This window comes from Hypanus sabinus, chromosome 19 (assembly GCF_030144855.1).
Source record: "Hypanus sabinus isolate sHypSab1 chromosome 19, sHypSab1.hap1, whole genome shotgun sequence".
Lineage (NCBI taxonomy): Eukaryota > Metazoa > Chordata > Chondrichthyes > Myliobatiformes > Dasyatidae > Hypanus > Hypanus sabinus.
The window spans coordinates 8,873,978-8,896,306 of NC_082724.1; the positions used below are offsets into that span (position 1 = coordinate 8,873,978).

General features: G+C 43.1%; 1 protein-coding gene across 1 annotated transcript in view; it reads right to left on the reverse strand.

The window, feature by feature from the left end:
* The window catches only part of col7a1 (collagen, type VII, alpha 1), a 320,662-nt gene that overhangs the window by 157,515 nt on the left and 140,818 nt on the right, over positions 1-22,329 (reverse strand). The window contains exons 35-45 of the mRNA XM_059943970.1: positions 21,361-21,405; positions 18,105-18,218; positions 17,938-18,009; positions 15,846-15,881; positions 13,106-13,159; positions 10,826-10,894; positions 7,963-8,076; positions 5,874-5,900; positions 3,088-3,141; positions 2,920-2,988; positions 978-1,037 (exon numbers count right to left, since the gene is read on the reverse strand). Of these exons, the coding sequence (XP_059799953.1) occupies positions 978-1,037; positions 2,920-2,988; positions 3,088-3,141; positions 5,874-5,900; positions 7,963-8,076; positions 10,826-10,894; positions 13,106-13,159; positions 15,846-15,881; positions 17,938-18,009; positions 18,105-18,218; positions 21,361-21,405 (714 nt within the window). The remainder of the gene's footprint in view (positions 1-977; positions 1,038-2,919; positions 2,989-3,087; positions 3,142-5,873; positions 5,901-7,962; positions 8,077-10,825; positions 10,895-13,105; positions 13,160-15,845; positions 15,882-17,937; positions 18,010-18,104; positions 18,219-21,360; positions 21,406-22,329) is intronic.

Genomic DNA, 22,329 nt, shown 5'->3' on the forward strand with positions numbered 1-22,329 from the left:
CACAGAACAAAATGAATTAATGTTTCTTCATAAATTCTATTATATTTCTTTATTTTCCTGTAAATGCCTGCAAGAAAATGAATCTCAAAGTAGTATATGGTCACATATACGTACTTTGATAACAAATTTACTTTCACTTTGGCCCTTATTCAAAAATAGCAGGAAGCTTTCCTTGGGTCTATGCTGACCATGAACTGAGCCATTTACACTTTAATTAATCTCAAAGAAGCAGAGATGTTTAGATGACAGAGTCCTAAACAATTGCACAAGGTTACACATAGCTGCATCTTTAGCCTCTGTGTTGGATGATCTTTCTTTTAAAACAGCGTGTCACATTTACAGGGCGTCACCTTTTCACACCAAGTAACATCAGCAGATTATTCTTCACTAACTTTGCATCTGAAATTTTTAGGAATCATTGATATTGTAGGGCATAAAAAGATAACAAATTACTCTACTCTAGTGGCCAGGCTGATCACTTTTCCACCTAAAGAGAGATATTAGGAGTTTTTAACAGCATTACAGCCTAAGTCTGCCCTGAAGATGTGAATGGCAAACTGCTTCTGTAGAGGAATTTGCCAAGAACAGTCATGATCATGGAAAGACCATGATGGCCCACATCAAATGACTCGGCATATAATGAACAAACAATCGTCACTATTCCTTGTTTGCGTCATCTTTCCGTCCACATCAGCATTTGTGTGGGAATGAAGCATAGTATTAGCAAATTCCTAAACGGTAGATGTTGCTGAAGTCCAGCTGCACTTACACACCTCACGGCGTGCACTCTGTCACGCTCTCTCACACACACATCACTCTTACTAACCCCCCCCCCCCCCCACCAACATCCCCCTACCTTGTCACACTCATTGGCTCAGATCAGACAGGCGAAAGAATGTATAGAAATACTTTCCTCATTTAGTTAACGGAAGTATTACATATCCCTGCTGTTGGTTGAGATTTACAACATCACTAACCCGATCACCTGGTTCTCCTTGACGGCCGGGTGGTCCTGCAAAGCCCTCACCTGCATTTCCCTGGAAACAAAGAAAGAACATTATGGAATTAGTTTATACCAATGCAATTTCACATCTGTTGCAGCTATTCTATTACACTACACACACACACACACACATAAACAAGACACACATGCCCATCACACTGCTCCCAACCCTGTAGAATATGGACTAGCACTCTGCACAACACACACAAAATGTTGGAGGAACTCAGCAGGTCAGGCAGCATCCATGGAGGGAAATGAATAGTCAAATTTCAGGCCAAGACCATTCATAAGAGCTCGCATCTCAGCCCAAAACGGCGGCCATTCATTTCCCTTGATAGATGCTGCCGGACCTGCTGAGTTTCTCCAGTATTTTGTGTGTGCTGTTCAACATTTCCAGCATCTGTGGAACCTCGTGTCTCTGGAACTCCACTTGCTGTGGACCTTCCCCTCTTCTGTCTCTGCTCCACCAGCTCCATCATGTAAAGTAATTGCTTGCAAACGTGAGCCAAACAGACGTGCTACTAGTTATTCTCATACTCGCAAACCTCTCCAGTGGCAGAGTCACAGAATATGGTAACTGGAAATCCATATTCTGTCCAATCTCAGAGACACATTATCAGTGTAAATATCGGTAAAGACACAATATAGAGTACTGTGTCGTCCTTCTATAGAAAGGATGTTATTAATCTAGACAGGATGCAAAAAAAAAAGTATTTACAGGGAAGGTTGTTACCAGGACTTAATGGTTTGAGTCTTAAGGAGAGGAACAATTGGCTAGGGCTTTTATCCCTGGAGAATAGGAGGCTGAGTGATTGAAGTTACTAATGAGTATAACTTAGAGTAAGTAACAAAACTAACAGTCTTTGGGAAGTGAACTTGGAGGAGCCGGGGAGTTGGGGGGGGGGGGGGGGTTGCTGCTGGTTGGGCAACCATGCATGTACAGGAGAACGTGCATATTCCTCACAGCCGGCACCGGAGGGTGGGACTGAACCTGGGCCGCAGAGCTGTGAGGTAGCAACACTACCTGTTGTGACACTGATGGAGCATTGCCAACAAATACGCAGGCTTTTATTTTGGTCGGAAGACATTGCTGACATTATCCATTTCCATGGTAACACACACAAAATGCCGAAGGAACTCAGCAAGTCAGGCAGCATCTATGGAAAAGAGTAAGCAGCCGACGATTCAGGCCAAGGCCCTTCATCAGGACTAGAAAGAGAAGTCAGAGTAAGAATGTGGGAGGGGTGGAAGAATTATGAGGTGCCAGGTGAAACTGGGAGAGGGGGAACGGGGTGAAGTAAAGAGCTGGGAAGTCGATTGATGAAGGAGATAAACGGCTGGAGAAGGGGCAATCTGATAGGAGAGGGTAGAACACCATGGAAAAAGAGAAGGGGGAGGAGCAGCGGAGGGAGATTATGGGTAGGTAAAGGGATAAAGTGAGAGAGGGAAACAGGAATGGGGAATGGTGAAGGTGGAGGTGGGCTATTATCAAATGTCTGAGAAATCGAAGTTCACGCCATCAGGTTGGAGGCGGAATATAAGGTGTTGCTCCTCCAACCTGAATGTGGCTGTAGAGGAGGGCATGGACTGACATGTCGGAATGGGAATGGGAATGGGAAGAAGAATTGAAATGGGTGGCCACCAGGAGATCCTGTTTTTTCAGGCAAGTGGAGTGTAGGTGCTCACTGAAGCAGTCTCCCAGTCTACGTCAGGCTCACCGATATACAGGAGGTCGCACTGGGAGCACAGACACAGTAGATGACCCCAACAGACTCACAGGAGATTAGCAATTATCTGTCTCTATTCTTCTTTGAGGGGTTGGTGGAAAGTGGCCCTCTAGATCCATTGCAGTTAACATACTGAAGTTCCCCTTCTGTAAGTGTTGTTCCTCGTTCATGGAAATGATCAATATTTACCTTGTCGCCTTTCTGCCCTGGACTTCCTTGTGGTCCTCTTGGACCTGGGCCTCCCTCGCCGGGTCGTCCCTTGAAAGAAAAGTTGTTGTTACTTCTGACTGGTAGAATTGCTCACCCGTGTTGGGCATGCCTTAATTCAGCAGTGCTCCCAATGGCTGACGTACTCACCGGTTCACCGGGCTCCCCTTTCTGACCCACTCCATTGTATGGACGTCCTGAAAACTGTGAGGAAAGTCAAATTGCCAGTTAGATTCCGATCTACTTCTGCACCCCGTCGTATATTCTCTCCTCTCCATGAAAACACCATGTTCCACTGTGCAGGTGGGAATGTGGGAATTCTGGGATCCCCATCGTCAATCACAGCATCGATCATCATCCACATTGCCTTAACAGGGAGTTAATGATGGTGGATGGAAAGGAATTGGACAGAAGACACACTGATCTCTAATCAATGATTTTATGTATTTATTTATTGACCGATTGAGATACAGCATGGAATCGACCCTTCTGGACCTTCGAGCCGGCTACCCAGGAATCCCCCAGTCTAATCCTAGTGTAATAACGGGACAATTCACAATGACCAATTAACCTACAACCGGTACGTCTTTGGACTGTGGAGGGAAACCAGAGCACCTAGAAGAGATGCATGTGGTCACGAGGAGAATGTATAAAGTCCTTACAGGTAGCAGTAGTAACTTAGCCTTATGACGATATGGAGACTGGAGAACTTTACACCACAGTACAGGCCCTTCAGCCCGCGATATTGTGCCGACCTTTTAACCTTCTTCACGATCAGTCTAACTCTTCCTTCTCACAGAGCCCTCCACTTTCTCTATCACCCACGTGCCAATCTAAGATCTAAGATCAAAAATGGTCCTACTGGACCCAATACTTGCAGGCTGCCCTCGGCACGTCCTCAGACTATGCTGGTCGTTGCCACAAATGATACATTTCTCTGCATGTTTTGATGTAGGTGTGACAAAGAAAACTAATGGTTAATGATGTCTCCAGAAGGTGGCACACCACCATCTTGTCAGAGCAAGAAATACTAGGCTTGTCAGTGACAACAATAAATACATTTTTAAAAGGTTAATTTTTTGGCTCCTTATGGAAAAGGCATCCTGGGATTTGGTTAGATGGAGGGTCCAGTCCCATTGTACAAGTGAGTGAAGTCTTCATTATGGGATAAGACCATAAGACATAGGAGCAGAACTGGATCATTTGGCCCATCAAGTCTGCTTCCCCATTTCACCATGGCTGATCCATTTCCTGATCAACCCCATTCCCCTACCCTCTCACCATAATCTTTCACACTCTGACTAATCAAGAACTTATCAACCTCCATCTTAAATGCACCTTGTGACCTGGCCCCCATGGTCACCTGTGGCAATGAATTCCACATATTCACCACCCTCTGGCTAGAGAAATTCCTCCTCACCTCTGTTCTAACCAGACGATATCCTGAAGATTTATATATACAGTGCAACAGTGCTTGGCACAAGGTGGAGTAACCAGTAGCTACAGGGAGGACTGAAAATAAACCAGGGTTCATGCATGGGAAGACCTGTTAGTGGATTTAATTAGTTGAGATGGAAGAATGACTCTATAATCCTGAGAGCATCATAGTGGAGAATCATACAGCCTTTCAGCCCATCCAGTCTGTGCCAGACCGGCCTCCTACCCACTCCCATCTACCTGCACCTGAAGCTTAGCCGTCTCATCTATGTACCTATCTTGACTTCTCTTAAATATTACAATTGAACCCACAGCCACACTTTTGCTGGTAGCTTCTGCCGCACTCTCACCACCATCTGAGTGAAGAAGTCGTCCATCCCATTTCTCTTAAGTATTTCATCTTTCATTCTCAACCTATGACATCTAGTTCTATTCTCACCCATCTGAAGGGAAAATGTCTGCATACGTTCACCCCATCTATGCCCTTCATAATTTTGCATACAGCTGTGAGATGTCCTGTCATTCTCCTAAATGCCACTGAATGAAGTCCTAATCTATTCAGCCTTTCCTTATTACTCAGGAGTGAGTTATAGGAGTTCAGCAGTTAATGAGGGGAGAAATGTGTTAAATGCATAATGTAGTGATTAATTTCAGCTTTCTCCAGATTCAGATTTATTTATCACGAATATATCGAAACATACAGTGAAGTGGACCATTTGCGCTAATGACCTTCATACTTAAGGACGTGCAGGAAGCAGCCCGCAAGTGTTGCCATACATTCTGGCACTGACGTAGCATGCCCGCAATGCTCAGCAGAACAACACAGAACACAAGAACACACAGCACAACAGGTTCCATTTCTCTCTTTCTCCCACCCACGCATATGCAGATTGATGACCAAAGGTCGATCAGAGGTCTGGATTGAAGACCAAAGATCAATTGGAGGTCTGGGTCGAAGCCCAAAGGTCGATCGGGGGTCTGGATCGAGGCCCGAAGAACGATTGGAGGCCCAGATCGAATCCTGAAGGTCGATTGGAGGTCTGGACTGAAGACTGAAGGCCAATCGAAGATCAAAGCTTCAGTGGAGGTCCGGACTGAATCCTGAAGGCCAATAGGAGGTGCAGATTGAAGGACAAATGGGGGTCCAGAACGAAGATCGAAGGTCAATTGGAGGTCTGGACTGAAGCCTGAAGGCCAATCAGGTCCATTCTAGGCCCAATAACCAAAGCCTGGGTCTGCGAACCCCTGCGACTCTGCTGGATGCTGGAGGCCAAAGATGGCCTTTTCCTGGGGTAACAGGACCAATTTCAGGTGTGGAGTACAGGACACACAACGATCACACGTTTCACACTTGGGCCATAGGACACCTTTCTGATCCACACAATCTCACCTTAGAAGTGAAATTATGTCAGACAGTAGGGAGGGAACTGAAGGAAAACAAAATCAGAAAGTGAGGAGCCAAAATCTGGTAAAATGAAAATTAAATAAAATTCACTTACACGTTCACCTGGCTCTCCCTTGTCCCCCTGTAGTAGAATAAGAGAGATGGTAAGGAGTCAAAACCAGAATCAAATATATCCAAAAGAGAGGCAACTGTTCTTTAGATGGAGTCTTTACAATGCATGGAACAAGAAACTAAATAGATCAAATTATTTTGGTTGTAAATTTAAGTTACCCCACTCAGCCTATACTGAGTTCATCCAAGGCCCACCATTAATATACTTAAACACACCGTTAGATTCTCTGGTTAAAGCTAGTTATTTGGTAACTATCAAAATGAGTTTCAAAACTGATTGAATGAACTCAGCATAATATGGCCAACTTCAGAATTATTACCACTGACCTCGACGTGAAATTTGTTCTTTTGTGGCTATAATACAGCACAATGCCATCAAATTATGATTAAATATAACTAAAGAGTATAAAGAACTAAAAGGGTGGTGTTCATGGACTGTTCAGAGATCTGATAGCAGAGGCCAGGAAGATATTTTTTGAGCAACACACACAAAATGCTGGAGGAATTTAACAGGTCAGGCATCTTCTATGGAAATAAATAAACAGTCAATGCTTTGGGCTGAGACCTTTCTCCTGAACCTGGTTTGGGTCATTCCAACAGTTTTGTCCCGAAACGCTGACTGTTCATTTCCATAGATGTTGCCTGACCTGCTGAGTTCCTCCAGTGCTTTTTGTGTGTTGTTCTAGATTTCCAGCGTCTGCAGAACCTCTTATGTTTGAGATATTTTTTCAATCGTCGAGTGCGGGTCCTCAGGCTCCGGTAACAGTGGCGAACTGCAGAAAGAGATGACGCAGAAGCAAATAAAAAATGTTGGAAGAACTCAACCAGTCAAACAGCAAACACGGAAAGAGAAACTGGTCAATGTTTCGGGTGCATCTCATCTCTCAGAACATCCCCTTGTCCATGAAACCCCACAGGTGAAAATAGTCCACTCAGTCCCATCCTTGTGACCTTTTGAACACTTCATCTTCAAAAGCTAAGCAATACTATTGGGCATATGAGAGCTTGTCTTGTTCTTTTTTGAAGTTACTGACCACAGAATTCCTTTATAATAACAAACTCAGAAGGCTGGAGGAACTCAACAAATCAAGCAGCATCTATGGAGGGGAATAAGCGATCAATGTTTCGAGCTGAGGCCCTTCATCAAGACTGGAAAGGGGGGGAAGGAGCCAGAATAAGAAGCTGGGGGCAATGGGGAAGAGTACTAGCTGGCTGGTGATAGCTGAGACCAGGTGAGGTGGGGGAGGTAGGTTGGTGAGGGAGGTAGAGCCTTGGTTCGATATTTTATTTGACAGTACAGTGCTCTGAATGTCAGTTTAGATCTAGTCCCCCAGCCTCTGGAGTTTAATGTGAGAAAAATACACACAAAGCAAGAGTTGGCATCAGACTGAGGCAAGATCAAATGCATACCCATGATATATACTTGGGCCACATTATTAGGTACACCTGTACACCTGTTTGTTAATGCAAATATTTAATCCGCAAAACATGTGGCAGCAACTCAATGCATAAAAGCTTGCAGACACAGTCAAGAGGTTCAGTTGTTGCTCAGACCGAAAATCAGAATGGGGAAGAATGTGACTTTGACTGTGAAATGATTGTTGGTGCCAGATGGGGTGGTTTGAGTATCTCAGGAACTGCTGATCACCTGGAATTTCCACACCCGACAGTCTCTAGAGTTTCCAGAGAATGGTGCCAAAAAAAAGAAAGAAAAAAACATCCAGTGAGTGGCAGTTCTGTGGGTAAAAATGCCCTTGTTATTGAGAAAGGGCAGAGGAAGATGACCAGACTGGTTCAAGCTGACAGGACGGTGGCAGTAACTCAAATGACCACACATTACAACAGAGGTGTGCAGAAGAGCATCTCTCAATGCACAACTTATTAAATCCTGAAGTGGATGGGCTACAGCAGCAGAAGACCACACCGTGTTCCATTCCTGTACCTAATAAAGTGGCCACAAAGTGCATGTCACTTTTAAGAACTTATTAAGATACAACCGTGTCATCAAGCATACAAAAGCGACCAATTACTCTGCTGTAGGTCTTGATGTGTCAGCTGAGGTGATAACATACCTTGATGGACCTCCCAGGGGGTCCTGGAGGTCCAACTGGACCCTGTGGTCCTATCTGACCAGAGTACCCTCGTTCGCCTCTAAGTCCAGGAAGACCAGGTGAGCCAGGAACTCCCTATAACAGATGAATTGGAGATTATCAGAGTATCGATTCTCTTCATTAAACTGAGACTGCATAAAGATCAACAACGTCTGTTGCTTTACACAGCACATTTAAGGTGGCAAAACGTGACAGAATTTTGATCAAACAAAACTACAGCTGAGGCACACATCAGGGCAGATGAGGGAAAGAAAGAAAGAAGAATGATTAGCTTTAAGTGTCACATGTGTAGTACAAACAGTGAAATGCGTCGTTTTGTGTCAACAACCAACACAGTTTGAGGATTGTGCTGGGGGAAGCCTGCAAGTGTGGCCACGCTTCCAACACCAATGTAGCACACTCACAACTCACTAACTCTACCCTAACCCGTACGCCTTTGGAACGTGGGAGAAAACTGGAGCACCTGGAAGAAAGAGAAGAGGAAATCTGCAGATGCTGGAAATCCAAGCAACACACACAAAATGCTGGGGGAACTCAGCAGGCCGGGCAGCGTCTATGGAGAAGAGTAAACAGTCGATGTTTCGGCCTGAAGCGTCGACTGTTTGCTCTTTTTTACAGTTGCTGCCTGGTCTGCTGAGTTCCTCCAGCATTTTGTGTGTGTCACCTGGAAGAAAGCTATGTGGTCACAGGAAGAATATACTAACTCCTTGCAGACAACAGCAGGAATTGAATACTCTGCTGAGCATTCTGAGCATGCTATGTTGGCACCAGAATGTGTGGCGACATTTGTGAGCTGCCCCTAGCACGTCCTTGGGTCTGTTGGTTGTTAACACAAATGACATATTTCACTATATGTTTCTGTATACTTATCACTGCACCTGATAAATAAAGCTGAAATCTGAAAATCCGAATCTGAAAGCTGATCGCTGATCGAGGGCACCGTAAATCGATTGTGCTAACCACTACACAAGAGCCACTGAAAGACAGATAGTGAGAATGAGGAGTAGATTCCAAAGCCCAGGATGGTGGCAGCTGAAGGCTGAGGGAGTTAAGTCCAAATCAGGGACAAAAGTGGGAAAGTGCAGAGGCAGTGAGATTGCAGAGGAAGAGAATGAGGAATTATAAACCAATTACTGGTCAATGAAAATATGACCTCAGAACATGCCATCAGATTCAGAATTTCAAAGGAAATTATTCAGAATGTGGCTTTGTTTCTTCAAGGGAATCCATTCAAAGGCTTGGATATTCTACTCAGGCAATAGGACGATTGACAGCTTAGCACTGAGGTTCTCCAGTTTGGAAACGTGAGGCTTATTCAGCAAATGGATGCCCATTGGAACTGTCAGTCAATGGCTATGTGGTGATGCTTAACCCTTCCTAGACTGAGCCCGTGGGAAATATTCCCCAGACCACAGTCCTGCTTAACTGCATTGAAGTTCAGAGATAGAACAAAGAACATAGAACAGTGAAGCACAGGAACAGGACTTTCATCCCATAATGTTGCATCAAACCAACTAAAAAGCAAATTTAAAAAATACGGAAACGCCAATCCCTCCTACCTACACAATGTCCATTTCCCTCCAACTTTCTCAGTTTCACTTGCCTATCCAAATGCTCCTTAAAAGCCTCTAATATATTTGCCTCTACCACCATACGAGGCAGCGTACTCCAGGCATCCATGAATCTCCGAGTAAAAAACTTACCCGTCACATCCTCTTTGAACCCACCCCCTTTCTCTTTCAATGCATGTCCTCTGGTATTAGACATTTCAACCCTGGGAAACATATTTTCTATCTACTCTATTTATGCCTCTCATAATCTTATAAACCTCTATCAGGTCTCCTCTCAGCCTCCACCACTCCAGAGAAAACAACCCAAGTTTATCTAGCCTCTCATGATAGCATGTGCCTTCTAAACCAGTTAGTATCCTGGTAAACCTCTTCTGCATCCTCTCCAAAGCCTCAACACCCTTCCTCTTGTGGTGTGACCAGAGCTGTACGCAATACTCCAGATGTGGCCTTACCACATTCATGGACAAGTTCTGTTTGTTTTTTATTTTAATGACAATCCAAGTTGTAATGATTGTTGACTTCCAGTTGTTCCTGTCAGTAAAAGTTAATTCAAATGTCTGGGTGCCCATGAGATATTTATTTTCTCTCAACTATTAATGCAGTTACATCACCACTACAATCCTGAACAATAAATTCAGCCAATGCTACATATTGTGAGTGATTAATATATTGCTGTGATGAGAAGTGGTTACCAAGGTGCCACTGGACACGTCAGTGATGTGAGTAGAAAAGATGTCACAAGATGTTCCCTCATGCTACAGAGGATAGAATCATAAGACCATAAGACAGAGGAGCAGAATTAGGCCATTTGTCCCATCAAGCATACTCTACCATTCCTTCATGACCAATTTATTATCCCTCTCAACCCCATTTTCCTGCTTTCTCCCCATAAACTTCAACACCCTGACTTATCAAGAGCCTATCAACCTCCACATTAAGTACACCCAGTGAGTTGGCCTTCACAGCCGCCTGGAGCAATGAATTCCATAGATTCACCACTCTCTGGCTAAAGAAATCAGATCATAGGAAGTCACTCAAGGAATTCAGGGGAAATATTTTCACTCGGAGGATGGTGAAAAAGTGTAACTCCCTCTCAGAAGTGGTTGAGGCAAATGCCCATTATTGCCCAGAAGGTAACAAAACACTAGGATATAGGGATAGAGATAGATGGCAATGGATGAGGGGTATGTGACAACAACTAAATGGACTGTTTCACACTATGGTTTCTGTGTAGTTAATGAGAATATACTTACAGGTTGACCTGGTTCTCCTTTCCTGCCTGGGTACCCTCCTCCACCATCAACAACGATGCCAGGCTCACCCTGAAAGAGAAGAAATGCCACACTGCTAAACAGGAAGCAATCTGCAAGAATGGAAGGGATAGACCTACTGTGCTATTCAATCATATCCCACCCATTCCTATAACAGCCACCACTCTGTAATTCTGCATTCTGTTATTGTTATCTCAATGCACGGTTGTAATGAAAAGGCTGAAAACACAAGCTGACCCATGGAAAAAACGAGATGGGACATGGGGTCATGAAAAGCTCCACCTCAAAGCAGCAATGAAGATTTGAGGTCAAGGCATCGAGATCAAGGCGTTCGGACACGGTTAGCGAGCACTCTCGACAGAGACCACCAGGACGATGGCATTCGGATCCAGTTAGCAATTGCTTCAACAGAGACCAGAGGGTCAGTGGTCACTCCCAAAGGGGCCAGAGGGTCAGTGGTCACTCCCAATGGGGACAGAGGGTCAGTGGTCTCTCCCAAAGGGGCCAAAGGGTCAGTGGTCACTCCCAATGGGGACAGAAGGTCAGTGGTCACTCCCAAAGGGGCCAGAAGGTCAGTGATCACTCCCAATGGGGACAGAGGATCAGTGGTCACTCCCAAAGGGGCCAGAAGGTCAGTGATCACTCCCAATGGGACCACCATTCAAACTAGGCGTGAGTTCTGAATCACAGAAGGACCGTTTGATGTTCTGAGATTTATGTGATTGGACTGTGCTTTATATGAATCTCCTTCAGTTTTTTGGCATATTCTTTCTTGTGGCTGATTGGCAGGTGGGTGATCTGTGTAAGTTCTTTGTGTGTGGGTGGGGTTGGGTTGGCTTTTTTTGATACTACTGTCACTTTTGAGAGTGAGGGGGTTGATTGCTGTTTTTTTCTGCGGGCAGGGAGTGGGTGATTCTGGGCTCTGTGAGTTTTATTTCTTTTACTTTTTCATGGGTACTTCATGGCTATTCAGAGAAGATAAATCTTAGAGTTATATTGTACATGCATACTTTGATAACAAAATGAACCTTGAACCTTGGTGTGCACGAATGGTACGCAAGATGAGTTTTTCACTGCGGCTTGTTACACGTGGCAATAATAAACGAATTTACCTCCCCCCTTGTCTAACAATCATGGTCTTCCATATTACTCAATGTCCAAGCAACCAAAACCCTCTAATACAAAATATTCACAATCCTTGAGATAGTAGTTCCCACATTTTGGTATGTTTCAATTTCTCAATATAATCAGGGCCATCCTGCTCAATCTTTCCTCATGGAACAAAGATTCTGAAGAGGATGAGGCCACTCTCAGGGTGCAGGGGAATCATCTTGGCAGCCTCTAACCTGATGGCATGAATATCCATTTCTCTTTCCAGTAAAAGAAATCCCTCCCCCTTCCCTCTTCTATTCCCCACTCTAGCCTTTCACCTCTTCTCAATTGCCTATCACCTCCCCCTGGAGCTCCTCTTTCCCTTTATTTCTATTGGCCACTCTCCTCTCCTATCAGATTCCTTCCTCTCCCAACCTCCTTCCCCTCCCTCCACTTTTTATTCTGGCATTTTCCCCTTTCTATACAGACCTGAAACATCGACTGTTTATTCATTTCCATAGATGCTCCCTGACCCGCTGAGTTCCTCCGGCATATTGTACTTGTACAACTGCTCGTTAATGCAAATATCTCATCAGCCAATCTTGATACAGCAACTCAATGCATAAAAACATGCAAACACGGACAAAAGGGTTCAATTATTTTTCAGACCAAACGTCAGAATGAGGAAGAAATGTGATCCGAGTCACTTTGACCATGGAATGATTTGGAGTGTTTGAGTATCTCAGAAGCTGCTGATCTTCTGGGATTTTCACACACAACAGTCTCAAGAGTTACCAAGAACGGTGTGAAAAACAAGAAACATCCAGTGAGCGGCAGTTCTGTGGGCAAAAATACTTTTGTTAATGAGAGAGACCAGAGCAGTATAGCCTCACTGATTTAAGCTGATAGGAAGGTGACAGTAACTCAAACAACCACACATTACAACAGTGGTGTGCAGAAGAGCACCTCTGAATGCAGAACATGCTGAACTTGAAATGTATGGGCTACAGCAGGAGAAGACCATGAACATACACTCAGAGGCCACTGAGTATATTTAGATAGGGAATGATCTACCTGCACAGATTTCCAACGGAAGTTTTATCGCTGCATGTGAGAAAAATAAACTATTTATCACATTCTGCATTTAGCCCTACCAAGGGCAGTACTCACCTTCTCTCCTTTGGGACCAATGGGGCCAGGTCTTCCTGGTATCCCAGACTCGCCCTGAGACAAAGAAACACATTTTAGAATCAACAGCACTTCTTGCTTGGCACTTGCTTGGAATACTAGGAAACAGAACGACCAGCCTTTCTGCAGTACCTTTCTAAATTGCAGAGTACCCAATGCTCTTTATAGCCAATGAAGTATGTAAGTAGTGTTGTGCATTTAATCTTTGAGTATTCTTGTATATACTGTATACATGGTTCGATTAAGTATTCTTGTTCATTTAAGTAATTAATTATGGATTAACTGTAAGAATATACTAATTGCATTTGTCATCACACTACCACATGACACAAGGTAAACTCAAACTACTCTCCTATTTTCGAACTCCTGTGGATTTCTTTGAATTAATTTAATGTTTTGAAATTACAAAACATAACAGTAGGTAAGTAAATTTATTATCAAAGTCACCACGTATTACCTTGAGATTCATTTTCTTGCAGGCATTCACAGGAAAATAAAGAAATACAATAGAATTTATGAAAAATTCTAAAAAATAATGATGGCAGGTGATAGGTGAAGCCAGATGAGGGGGAGGGGGCATAAAGTTAGAAGTTGGAAGGTGATAACTGGACAATTAAAGGGCGATAAAGGCATTTGAGAAGCTTTCGACCCTTCTCTTAGTGCTGCCTTTTAAAGTGTTAAACTAGAATGGGGAAGGTACTCTACTCAGCCTAAATGAAGTAAAAAACTGTGAGGGATAGGTGGAGAGGTGAAGGGTTGAAGAAGGAGGAATATGGTAGGAGAAAAAGGGGGACAAGGAGGGCCACGAAAGGGAGATGATGAGCAGGTGAAGACAAAATAAGGGTGTACTCCTCTCCTTCCACTCACCACCTTCTTGTTCTGGCTTCTGCCCCCTTCCCCCCTTCCTTTTTAGTCCTAATGAAGGATCTCGGTCTTCAAAGACGTTGCCCAACTTGCTGAGCTCCCCCAGCATTTTGACTATGATGACCCAAGATCTTTTATCTGGCCAGAACAAATGTTGCCAAGAACAGAATGCATTTGCTCTTCTTCACCGATGGTTCAGCAACCTTTTAAGTCACCTTCTGCACCTCCCCAGACTGGCTGCTAAAGGGATGGAACCTCCTTTCAGATGAAGATAGAAGAACGTCACTTTATCTCGATTAAGGAATAAGCAGAGGAAGCCGAGGGATGACACGATGGAAGGTTACAAAGTTATGAGAAGGGCGGGTAAGACAGACAATAAGAGCCCACTTCCCTTGCTGCAGGTGTCTACTGGTATAAGGCAGAGGTTCCCAAACATTTTTATGCTATGGAACAATATCATTAAGCAAGGGGTCCATGGACCCTAGGTTGGGAACCCCTGGAATGTGAGAAGAGGAAGTTTAAAGCTCAGAGTTCAAGTAAATCTATTCTGAAATTATGTATATGTTAGCATGTACTACCTTGAAATTCATTTCTTGCAGGCATTTATAAGAAGGAAATAGAATAAAATTTTATGAAAAACTATAATACACAGTCACAGACCAACAAACAACCAATGTACGGAAGATGACAAACTGTAAATAAAAATAATACAGAGGCAGATACATAAGGGACACTTAAGATAACTCTTATGTAGACGGGGTGACGGGTGGAGATATGTCTCTACCAAAGAAGGTGTAAGGCACTCTTTCCCTCTGCTAGCCAGTAGGTCACCCTTGGGCAAGGTGTAGCACTTGCTCATCCCCATGACGAGGGTCATGTGAAGCCATGGGAGCAGGTGGTGGATGGTCATATGAGCAGCTGGTACAAGTCCTGGTTATGTGACCACTGACGCCAGGCAGACAATCTCTGAAGAGTATTCATAATGGTTGGGGTCACCCGTCTCGTAAAGGCACTGCCCAGAAGAAGGCAATGACAAACCACTTCCGGAAGAAAATTTGCCAAGAACAACCATGATCACCCACTTCATAGGACAGGGCACATAACGAACGATAGAGCACTTTTCATACACACGATGTGGTTCAAAGTGCTTTACTATGGGATACAAGTGCAAACATGAAAATAAAGTAAAAAAATAAAAATAAATAAAAATGAAAATAAAAAAAATACAAAAATACATTATTTAAAAAACAATGATAAATAAATAGGTTTTGAGTTGGCATTTGAAAGTGATGACTGAGTCTGCATCCCTTATTGTTTTAGGAGCATAGGTCAAACCCTGACCTCCTGATTATCTTTTGCCAAGATTGTTTAAATGCAAGAGACCCACGGAAGAAGACCTGAGAGCTTGAGCAGGATTATTAAATGAAAATGATCCTGTGACATACTGCAGTCGCAGACCATTAAGAGCTTTAAAAACAAACTTTAAAATCAATTCTAAGGGATGCAGGAAGTCAATGCAGTGTAGCTAGTATGGGAGTGATATACTCCCACACCTTGGTTTTGGCTAAACATCTAGCAGTGGGGTTTGGAACGAAGGTTACAGACTGAAACAAGTAAATGGGATTAGTATAAGTGAATGGAGGGGATGGGATGGAGTACATGTTTCTGTGTTGTACAACTCTATGACCCAATAGCATTGCTCACCTCTAGGCAGCATTCACTTACTGAAAGCATTGCAAGGAGCCAGTTCTATATAGAATAGTGTGGCTCTTTGACTTAAAACATCCATTTCTTTTTGAATTCTAATTAATGGTGTTTCACCGAAGATCATAGATTTTTACTGTGAAATTATACTTACTGGATTTCCCCTTTGTCCTTGAATGCCTGGATTTCCCTGAGGAAAAAAAGAGTTACACTGAGACCTATGGCAAATTAATGAAAATGTGCAGTATATCTAATTGACATATAAATAAAGATTAGCTTTATTTGTAGTAATGTGGAGGAACAGAGAGGTTTTGGGGTCCATGTTCATAGATCCCTCAGAGTTCCCATGCAGGTTGATAGGGTTATTATGAAGGTGTATGGGGTACTGATCTTCAAGAGTCAGGGGATTGGTTTTCAACAGTCAAGAGGTAATGTCGCAGCTCAATAAAACTCTGGTTAGACATTCTTGGAGTATTGTGTTCAGTTCTGTTCACCTCATTACCAGAAGTGTGAAAATATATCTGTAACATTTAAGTCTTTATGAATTTATATCCTTTGTAAATTGTAATGTGACAAAATGGAACCTGTATAATTCCAGAGTGCTTTGCTAATTTGATAATGTAGCTGGATAAGAAGCTTGTGAGAGTAAGAAGTGACTTAGAGGAGAAAGTGTTTGGACATTGCATGATTAAAAGCAGAAAAATGGGACATAGTTTTTTTTGGGGGGGGTTGGTCTCAAAGACAAAGAGACTGATAGTTCATGTAAGACAAATGCAAGATAAAACAGGATGCAGTTAAGGGATGGGGTGACATGAAGTTGGTGATTACTGGCCTCTGCAAGCATATAAAAATGATCTGTTTTGAGCTGTAAGATTGAAGCTATAATGTAGTCTCCCCTTGCAAATATTAAACGTGCCTACAATCTGAGTTGCTGTAGTTTGTTACTGTCCATTCAGAAGACCTAACTGAATGGTACATGACAGAAGGATGTGGAAGCTTTAGAGAGGGTGCAGAGGAGATTTACCAAGATTCTGCCTTGATTAGAGAGCATACCCTATGAGGGTAGGTTTAGTGAACTTGGGGTTTTCTCTTTGGAGTGAAGAAGAATGAGAGAACATTTGATAGAGGTATACAAGATGATAAGAGACATAGATTGAGTAGACAGCCAGAGACTTTTGCCAGGGCAGAAGGCTAATACAAGGGGTATCATGGGCTATCAGTCTTGAGACCATCCCACTCAGGGGCTTGTGTTAATTTTACTTTGTGACTGTATGTGCTGGATCATAACTATATGCTGACTACAATGTATCGACTGTGTTTTGCCCCTTGGCCCCTGAGGAACGATGTTTCATTTAGCTGCATAGATGTGTATGGTTAAATGACAATAAAGGTTGAAGCAATGCATCTCAATGTTTTGATTAACATGAGAGAACTAAAGTTAATCTTCTTTTAATCTGTAACCTTTAATGGTGTTGCTGTAGGATTGGTGTAAATGAGGAACAGCACAGAATCAGTAGGCTGAAGGGCCTGTTTCTATGAGTACAACTCCACAACTAAGTGAGGGCTGGTGCCAGGTTTCCAACTTCTCTCGGAAGCCAGCCCAGTTATGGCCTTCATAAATCAACTGAGTTCAGGAGTTGGAATGTTATGTTGAAGATGTATCAGATGCTGATGAGGCCTAATTTGGAGTACTGTACACAGTTCTGGTCACCTACCTACACGAAAGATATCAATAAGATTGAGGGAGTGCAGAGAAAATGTACAAGATGTTGCAGGGACTTGAGATCCTGAGTTATCGGGAAAGATTGAATAGGTTTTGACTTGGCTCCCTGGAGTGCAGGAGAATGAGGGAAGTCTTGATGGAGGAATATAAAACTATGAGAGGTTTAGATATGGTAAATGTAAGAATGCTTTTTCCACGGGAGTTGGGTGAGACTAGAACTACACGTCACGGGTTAAGAGTGAAATTTGAAATGCTAAAGGGAACATGGGGGAACTCCTTCACTCAGAGGGTGGTGTGAGTGTGGAATGAGCTGCCAGAGGAAGTTGTGGATGAGGGTTTGATTGCAACATTTAGGAGAAGTTTGGATAAGAATGTGGTTGGGAGGGGTATGGATGGCTTTGGTCTGGAGCTGAGTCAAAGGAACTAGGCAAAATAATAGTTTGGCACAGACTAGATGGGCTGTTTCTAAGATATAGCACTCTATGACTCTATGAAGGTGTAGATAGGTGTGCACGTTACTCACCAATAGACCAGGTGAACCCGGGTTTCCTGGTCTTCCAGGCGATCCAGGCACACCATCCCTCCCTGGATAGCCCTAGAAAGTAGAAGCATTCCACACATCATAGTGGTGCCCAACAAAAACAAGGTTACGCTCGGAAAGTGACTGAGAAGCTACACAGAAGTACTCACCAACTCCCCTTTCTCACCCTTCATCCCCCGAACTCCTCCGACGTCGGTAACCGGCTTCCCTGGTGGTCCGGGTGGGCCTATTGGTCCCGGGGGTCCCGGCAAACCAGGACGACCCTGACAGAAAAAAAAACAATCCAAGGTTACTATCTCTTAAATACACATTTTCCTTTTTATCGCTTCAATATAGGAGATGTCATAGAAGCCTTTATGTGCTCTGCAGTGTCAGCAAGCAAACAGGTATGAACTCAGGCATGAAATCTATCATCCATTACAGCATCCATCATGAATCCCTCACCATCCTGGACATTCCTCCTTCTCATTTCTACTATCATTGAGGGGATGCATATGACCCCGATGGTCCATACTCAATGAAGGTTCCTTTCCCTCTGCCATTAGGTTTCTGAACAGAGCGGCCCAAGAAACCATCACACTACCTCACTATTAAAAATCATAAGTAAAGACAAACATTATATAGAATAAAATGTAATTAAATATACCAAATTAAATAAATATAATCAACATTAACAGGTATTAACTAATCTTATATGAAAGCCAGATTTAAAAAGTAGGCTGATGCACCATCAATAACTCTCGGAGACGTGAGTCGAGATAGGCTTTTATTAGCTGGAAGGAAGCACCGTCAGCAGCAAGAGACCATCACACAACATCCTGGAGACTGAGGGAGGAGCAGTGCCTCCAATCGCCTTTATACCGGGGTCTGTGGGAGGAGCCAAAGGAGCAGTCAGCGGGGGGGGGGGGGGGGGGGGGCGTGTCCAGACAGGTATATGTAGTTCACCATGCAGGTGTTTAGAAGCGTTTCAAAATGTTCCACAGTGCCAGCCTGGTGTATCTCAGTCGGTAAAGTACTCCAGGGTTTTGGTGCATTGGAGCAAAAGGCCACATCACCAGTTCTTGTATGCTTGGCTTTAGGAACGCTAAGCAAACCAGTGTTCCTGGATCTAAGATTATGATTAGTGATGTAAGTGGATAGATATTCCAAAATATATAGAGGAGATAGATTATTCTGAGCCTCATATACTATAAAGAGTATTTTTTAAATTAATCCCAAAGGACACAGGCAGCCAGTGTAATGATGTCAGAAGTGGTGAAATGTGCTCAGATTTTCTTTTTTTTTTTGATTAAAATTCTTGCTGGTGCAATTTGAACAAGCTGCAGCCAATTTATATTTTTCTTAGGCAGTCCTGAAAAAGTGCAGTACAGTAGTCTAATCAGCTAAAAACATAAATGTATAGCAATTTCTCTGCATTTTGAGATGTTATAAATAAATGAAACTCTTGCAGTGTTCCTTAAATCAGTAGTCCCAACCACTGGACCATAGCCCAGTGGTTGGGGACCACTACCTTAAATGAAAGAACACAGTCTAAGTAATATAGTTAATATATGACTTAAAATTTAGCTCAGGGTCAACAATGACATGTAAATTCTTTACTTTTAGCTTGATTTGTAAGAACAGATGATCAAGTTTATTTCTAAGGTTAATACTTTTTTTATTGCTACCAATGACCAAATTTTCTGTTTTTTCCTTACTTAGTTTAAGGAAATTTGAACTCATGCATTCTGTAATGCTAGCAAGACACTGGAACAGAGGGTTTAGAGTCACAGGGTCATCTGACATAATAGACAAATACAGTTGTGTGTCACTTGCATAACTGTGGTAATTCACCTTATGTTTTGAAATAATCTGACCTAATGGGAGCAACTAAATTGAGAGGCCAAGAATTGATCCATCGGACACACCAAACACAATATCATGGATTTTGGAAGCACAGTCACCATAGCTTCCTGTTGTATAAAATTGAAGCCAATTGCATTTGCCTTCCCTCTTCTTCTTGGTTTCTTAGCTCCCAGTAGTGGGGCATAGCCCATTGATGACCTTCCTTACCACCAACTTAATCTGCAAGTTAACCTTTAGGGAATCCTGCACAAGGATTCCCAAGTCCCTTTGCTCCTCTGATTTCTCATTTTACTGATTCTAATTCATAAACCTGATTGTAATCTGATTCTAACCTTTGTTCACGTACATGTGGGCCATTGATGATCTAGGCCACAAACAGAAGTAGGTCCTGCTTCATCATGATCTAAACATCATGATTTAAACATCAGGGAGGTCCTCAGTACCTTAGTCATCAAATTGTAGAACAATTTACCAGATGAAGATGGTGCCAGCAAACAATGCTACTGGAGGCGACATCCTCAAGACAGGTCATGAAGCAATTCTTTTTATTTCTTTTACATCTTTTTATTTCAGCTATGGTTCTGCTACTGTAGGAGCCTGTAACTTACAATGTGGTGGTGTGAGTTCTGGCCAATCAAGTGATCTGGTGCTTTGCTGTCTCTGAGAGTGTTCCATGAGGTCAGAAAGCCACGAGGTGGGGCACAGGCCCATGATTGACTTATTCTCTCGCTGATCTCACTCATTAAAACGCCGAGGAAGACTGAAATCATCGAGGCAGGCATGGGGGGCAAGCAAGTGTTCAGCGCCTCTCGCTGGCTGCTGCCAGAGAAGATATCTGTGCGTGACAGTCTCTTGCTCTCTCTGTCACTGCTCCTGAGGGAAGGTCCTTGTGTCTGCATGATCTCTCTCTCTCTCAATGCTGTTGGCACGTGGCCAAGTGGTTAAGGCTCTGGACGGGCGATCTGAAGGTCGTTAGTTCGACCTTGAGCAAGGCACTTAACCACACACAGCTCCTGCATGTTTATTGCCCAGTGGCAGTGGTTGATGCAGTATGGACAAGACAAGACGGTGTCAGAGCAAGAGTTAGTTGACACAGATTGTAGATTTGGACTCTCAGGTTTAGGATGTGTTCTAGTTCTGATCTCTCTTTCTTGCTACTATTTTTGGATGATTTTTGAATTGGTGCAGCCTGCAGGTAATGAACATTGAGCTGGACTGTAATATGCCTTTTGATTTTGTGTTTTTATATTCTGTGTTTTCACTCATTTTTTTTGTTGATGTTTGTGTGATTTTTTTCTGCACGTGGTGGTTTGCTCTTTGATGTTTTTCTTTAAACAGGTTGGCTCCGTGGTGTTTCTTTGTTTCGTGACTGTCTGTAGGGAAGACAAATTTCAGGGTTGTATAGTGCATCCAGACTTTTATTATAAATATACTTTGAACTTTGAATCTTTGAAAGTTGCTGCCTAGCCAGGAGCCAGAGCTGGTTAGGGCAATGGATGACCAGAACAGTGTGAGTTAGGACGTGGACAGCAGAGGTTATAGGAAAGGACGAATACTTACTGGTTCACCATTCCGTCCATTGACACCATCTCTGCCTCGATTTCCCTGAAAAGCGGACAAAAGACCAACACAGAACATTACAACTAAAACACCAAAACTGGCAAACTCAGTTACAAAAGGAAAAACATGGTGGCATTAGAAAACAACTTCTATTCGTGTGGAAGAAAACCAAACCCCACAGTTCCTCAGTACTCTGTCAGCCTGAGATTGCCATACCCAAGCTTCTAGTGTGCAGGAACTGAAGATAAATCTCTGGGGAAGCAATCCCCACAAGTTCCTGGAAAAAAATATCAAAAGGGTGTTTGAAAACCAGAGGGACAGCACACATCCAATTTTACCATCCAAACCTGGAAATATATCACCATTCTTTAATTAGGAGCACCTTCCCCAAAAGGACTCCAGTAACTAAGACAACAGCCTCCCCCTGGCAATTAGGGTTGGCAGTAAATCTGCCATTGACAGCAAGCCACATGGCCCATTAAAAACTGACAATTGTGATTTTTTTTCTGATCCTTTAGAATGCTTTGATTTAATACTAATAAAAATATCAAAACAGGGCGAACAGGTCCTGATGAAGAGTTTCAGCCCAAAACATCAACTGTTTATTCTTCTCCATAGATACTGCCTGACCTGGTTTAATTTGACATTGCATTCAGCACAGTCACTGGGGGCTGAAGGACCTGTTCCTGTACTATAATGTTCTCTGGTGATGTTGAAAGGTCATGTTGTTTATTGGACCACAGCCTGTCATCAAAGGCACGCAGCCTACTGAGTGAATTCTAGACTGGAAACCAGAGCCAAGGAGACCCATTACCATTGTTTACCATTTCACTTCTCCACCCTTCAAGCTTCCAGAAATGAATCCTAGCTCAAAACATTCCCCATTGGAGGGGAAGATACTGGTGGAGAGAAAGTTACTAAAGAGGAAGGACTTAAAAACTAAAACAAGGGAACAAATCCTACTCTAGA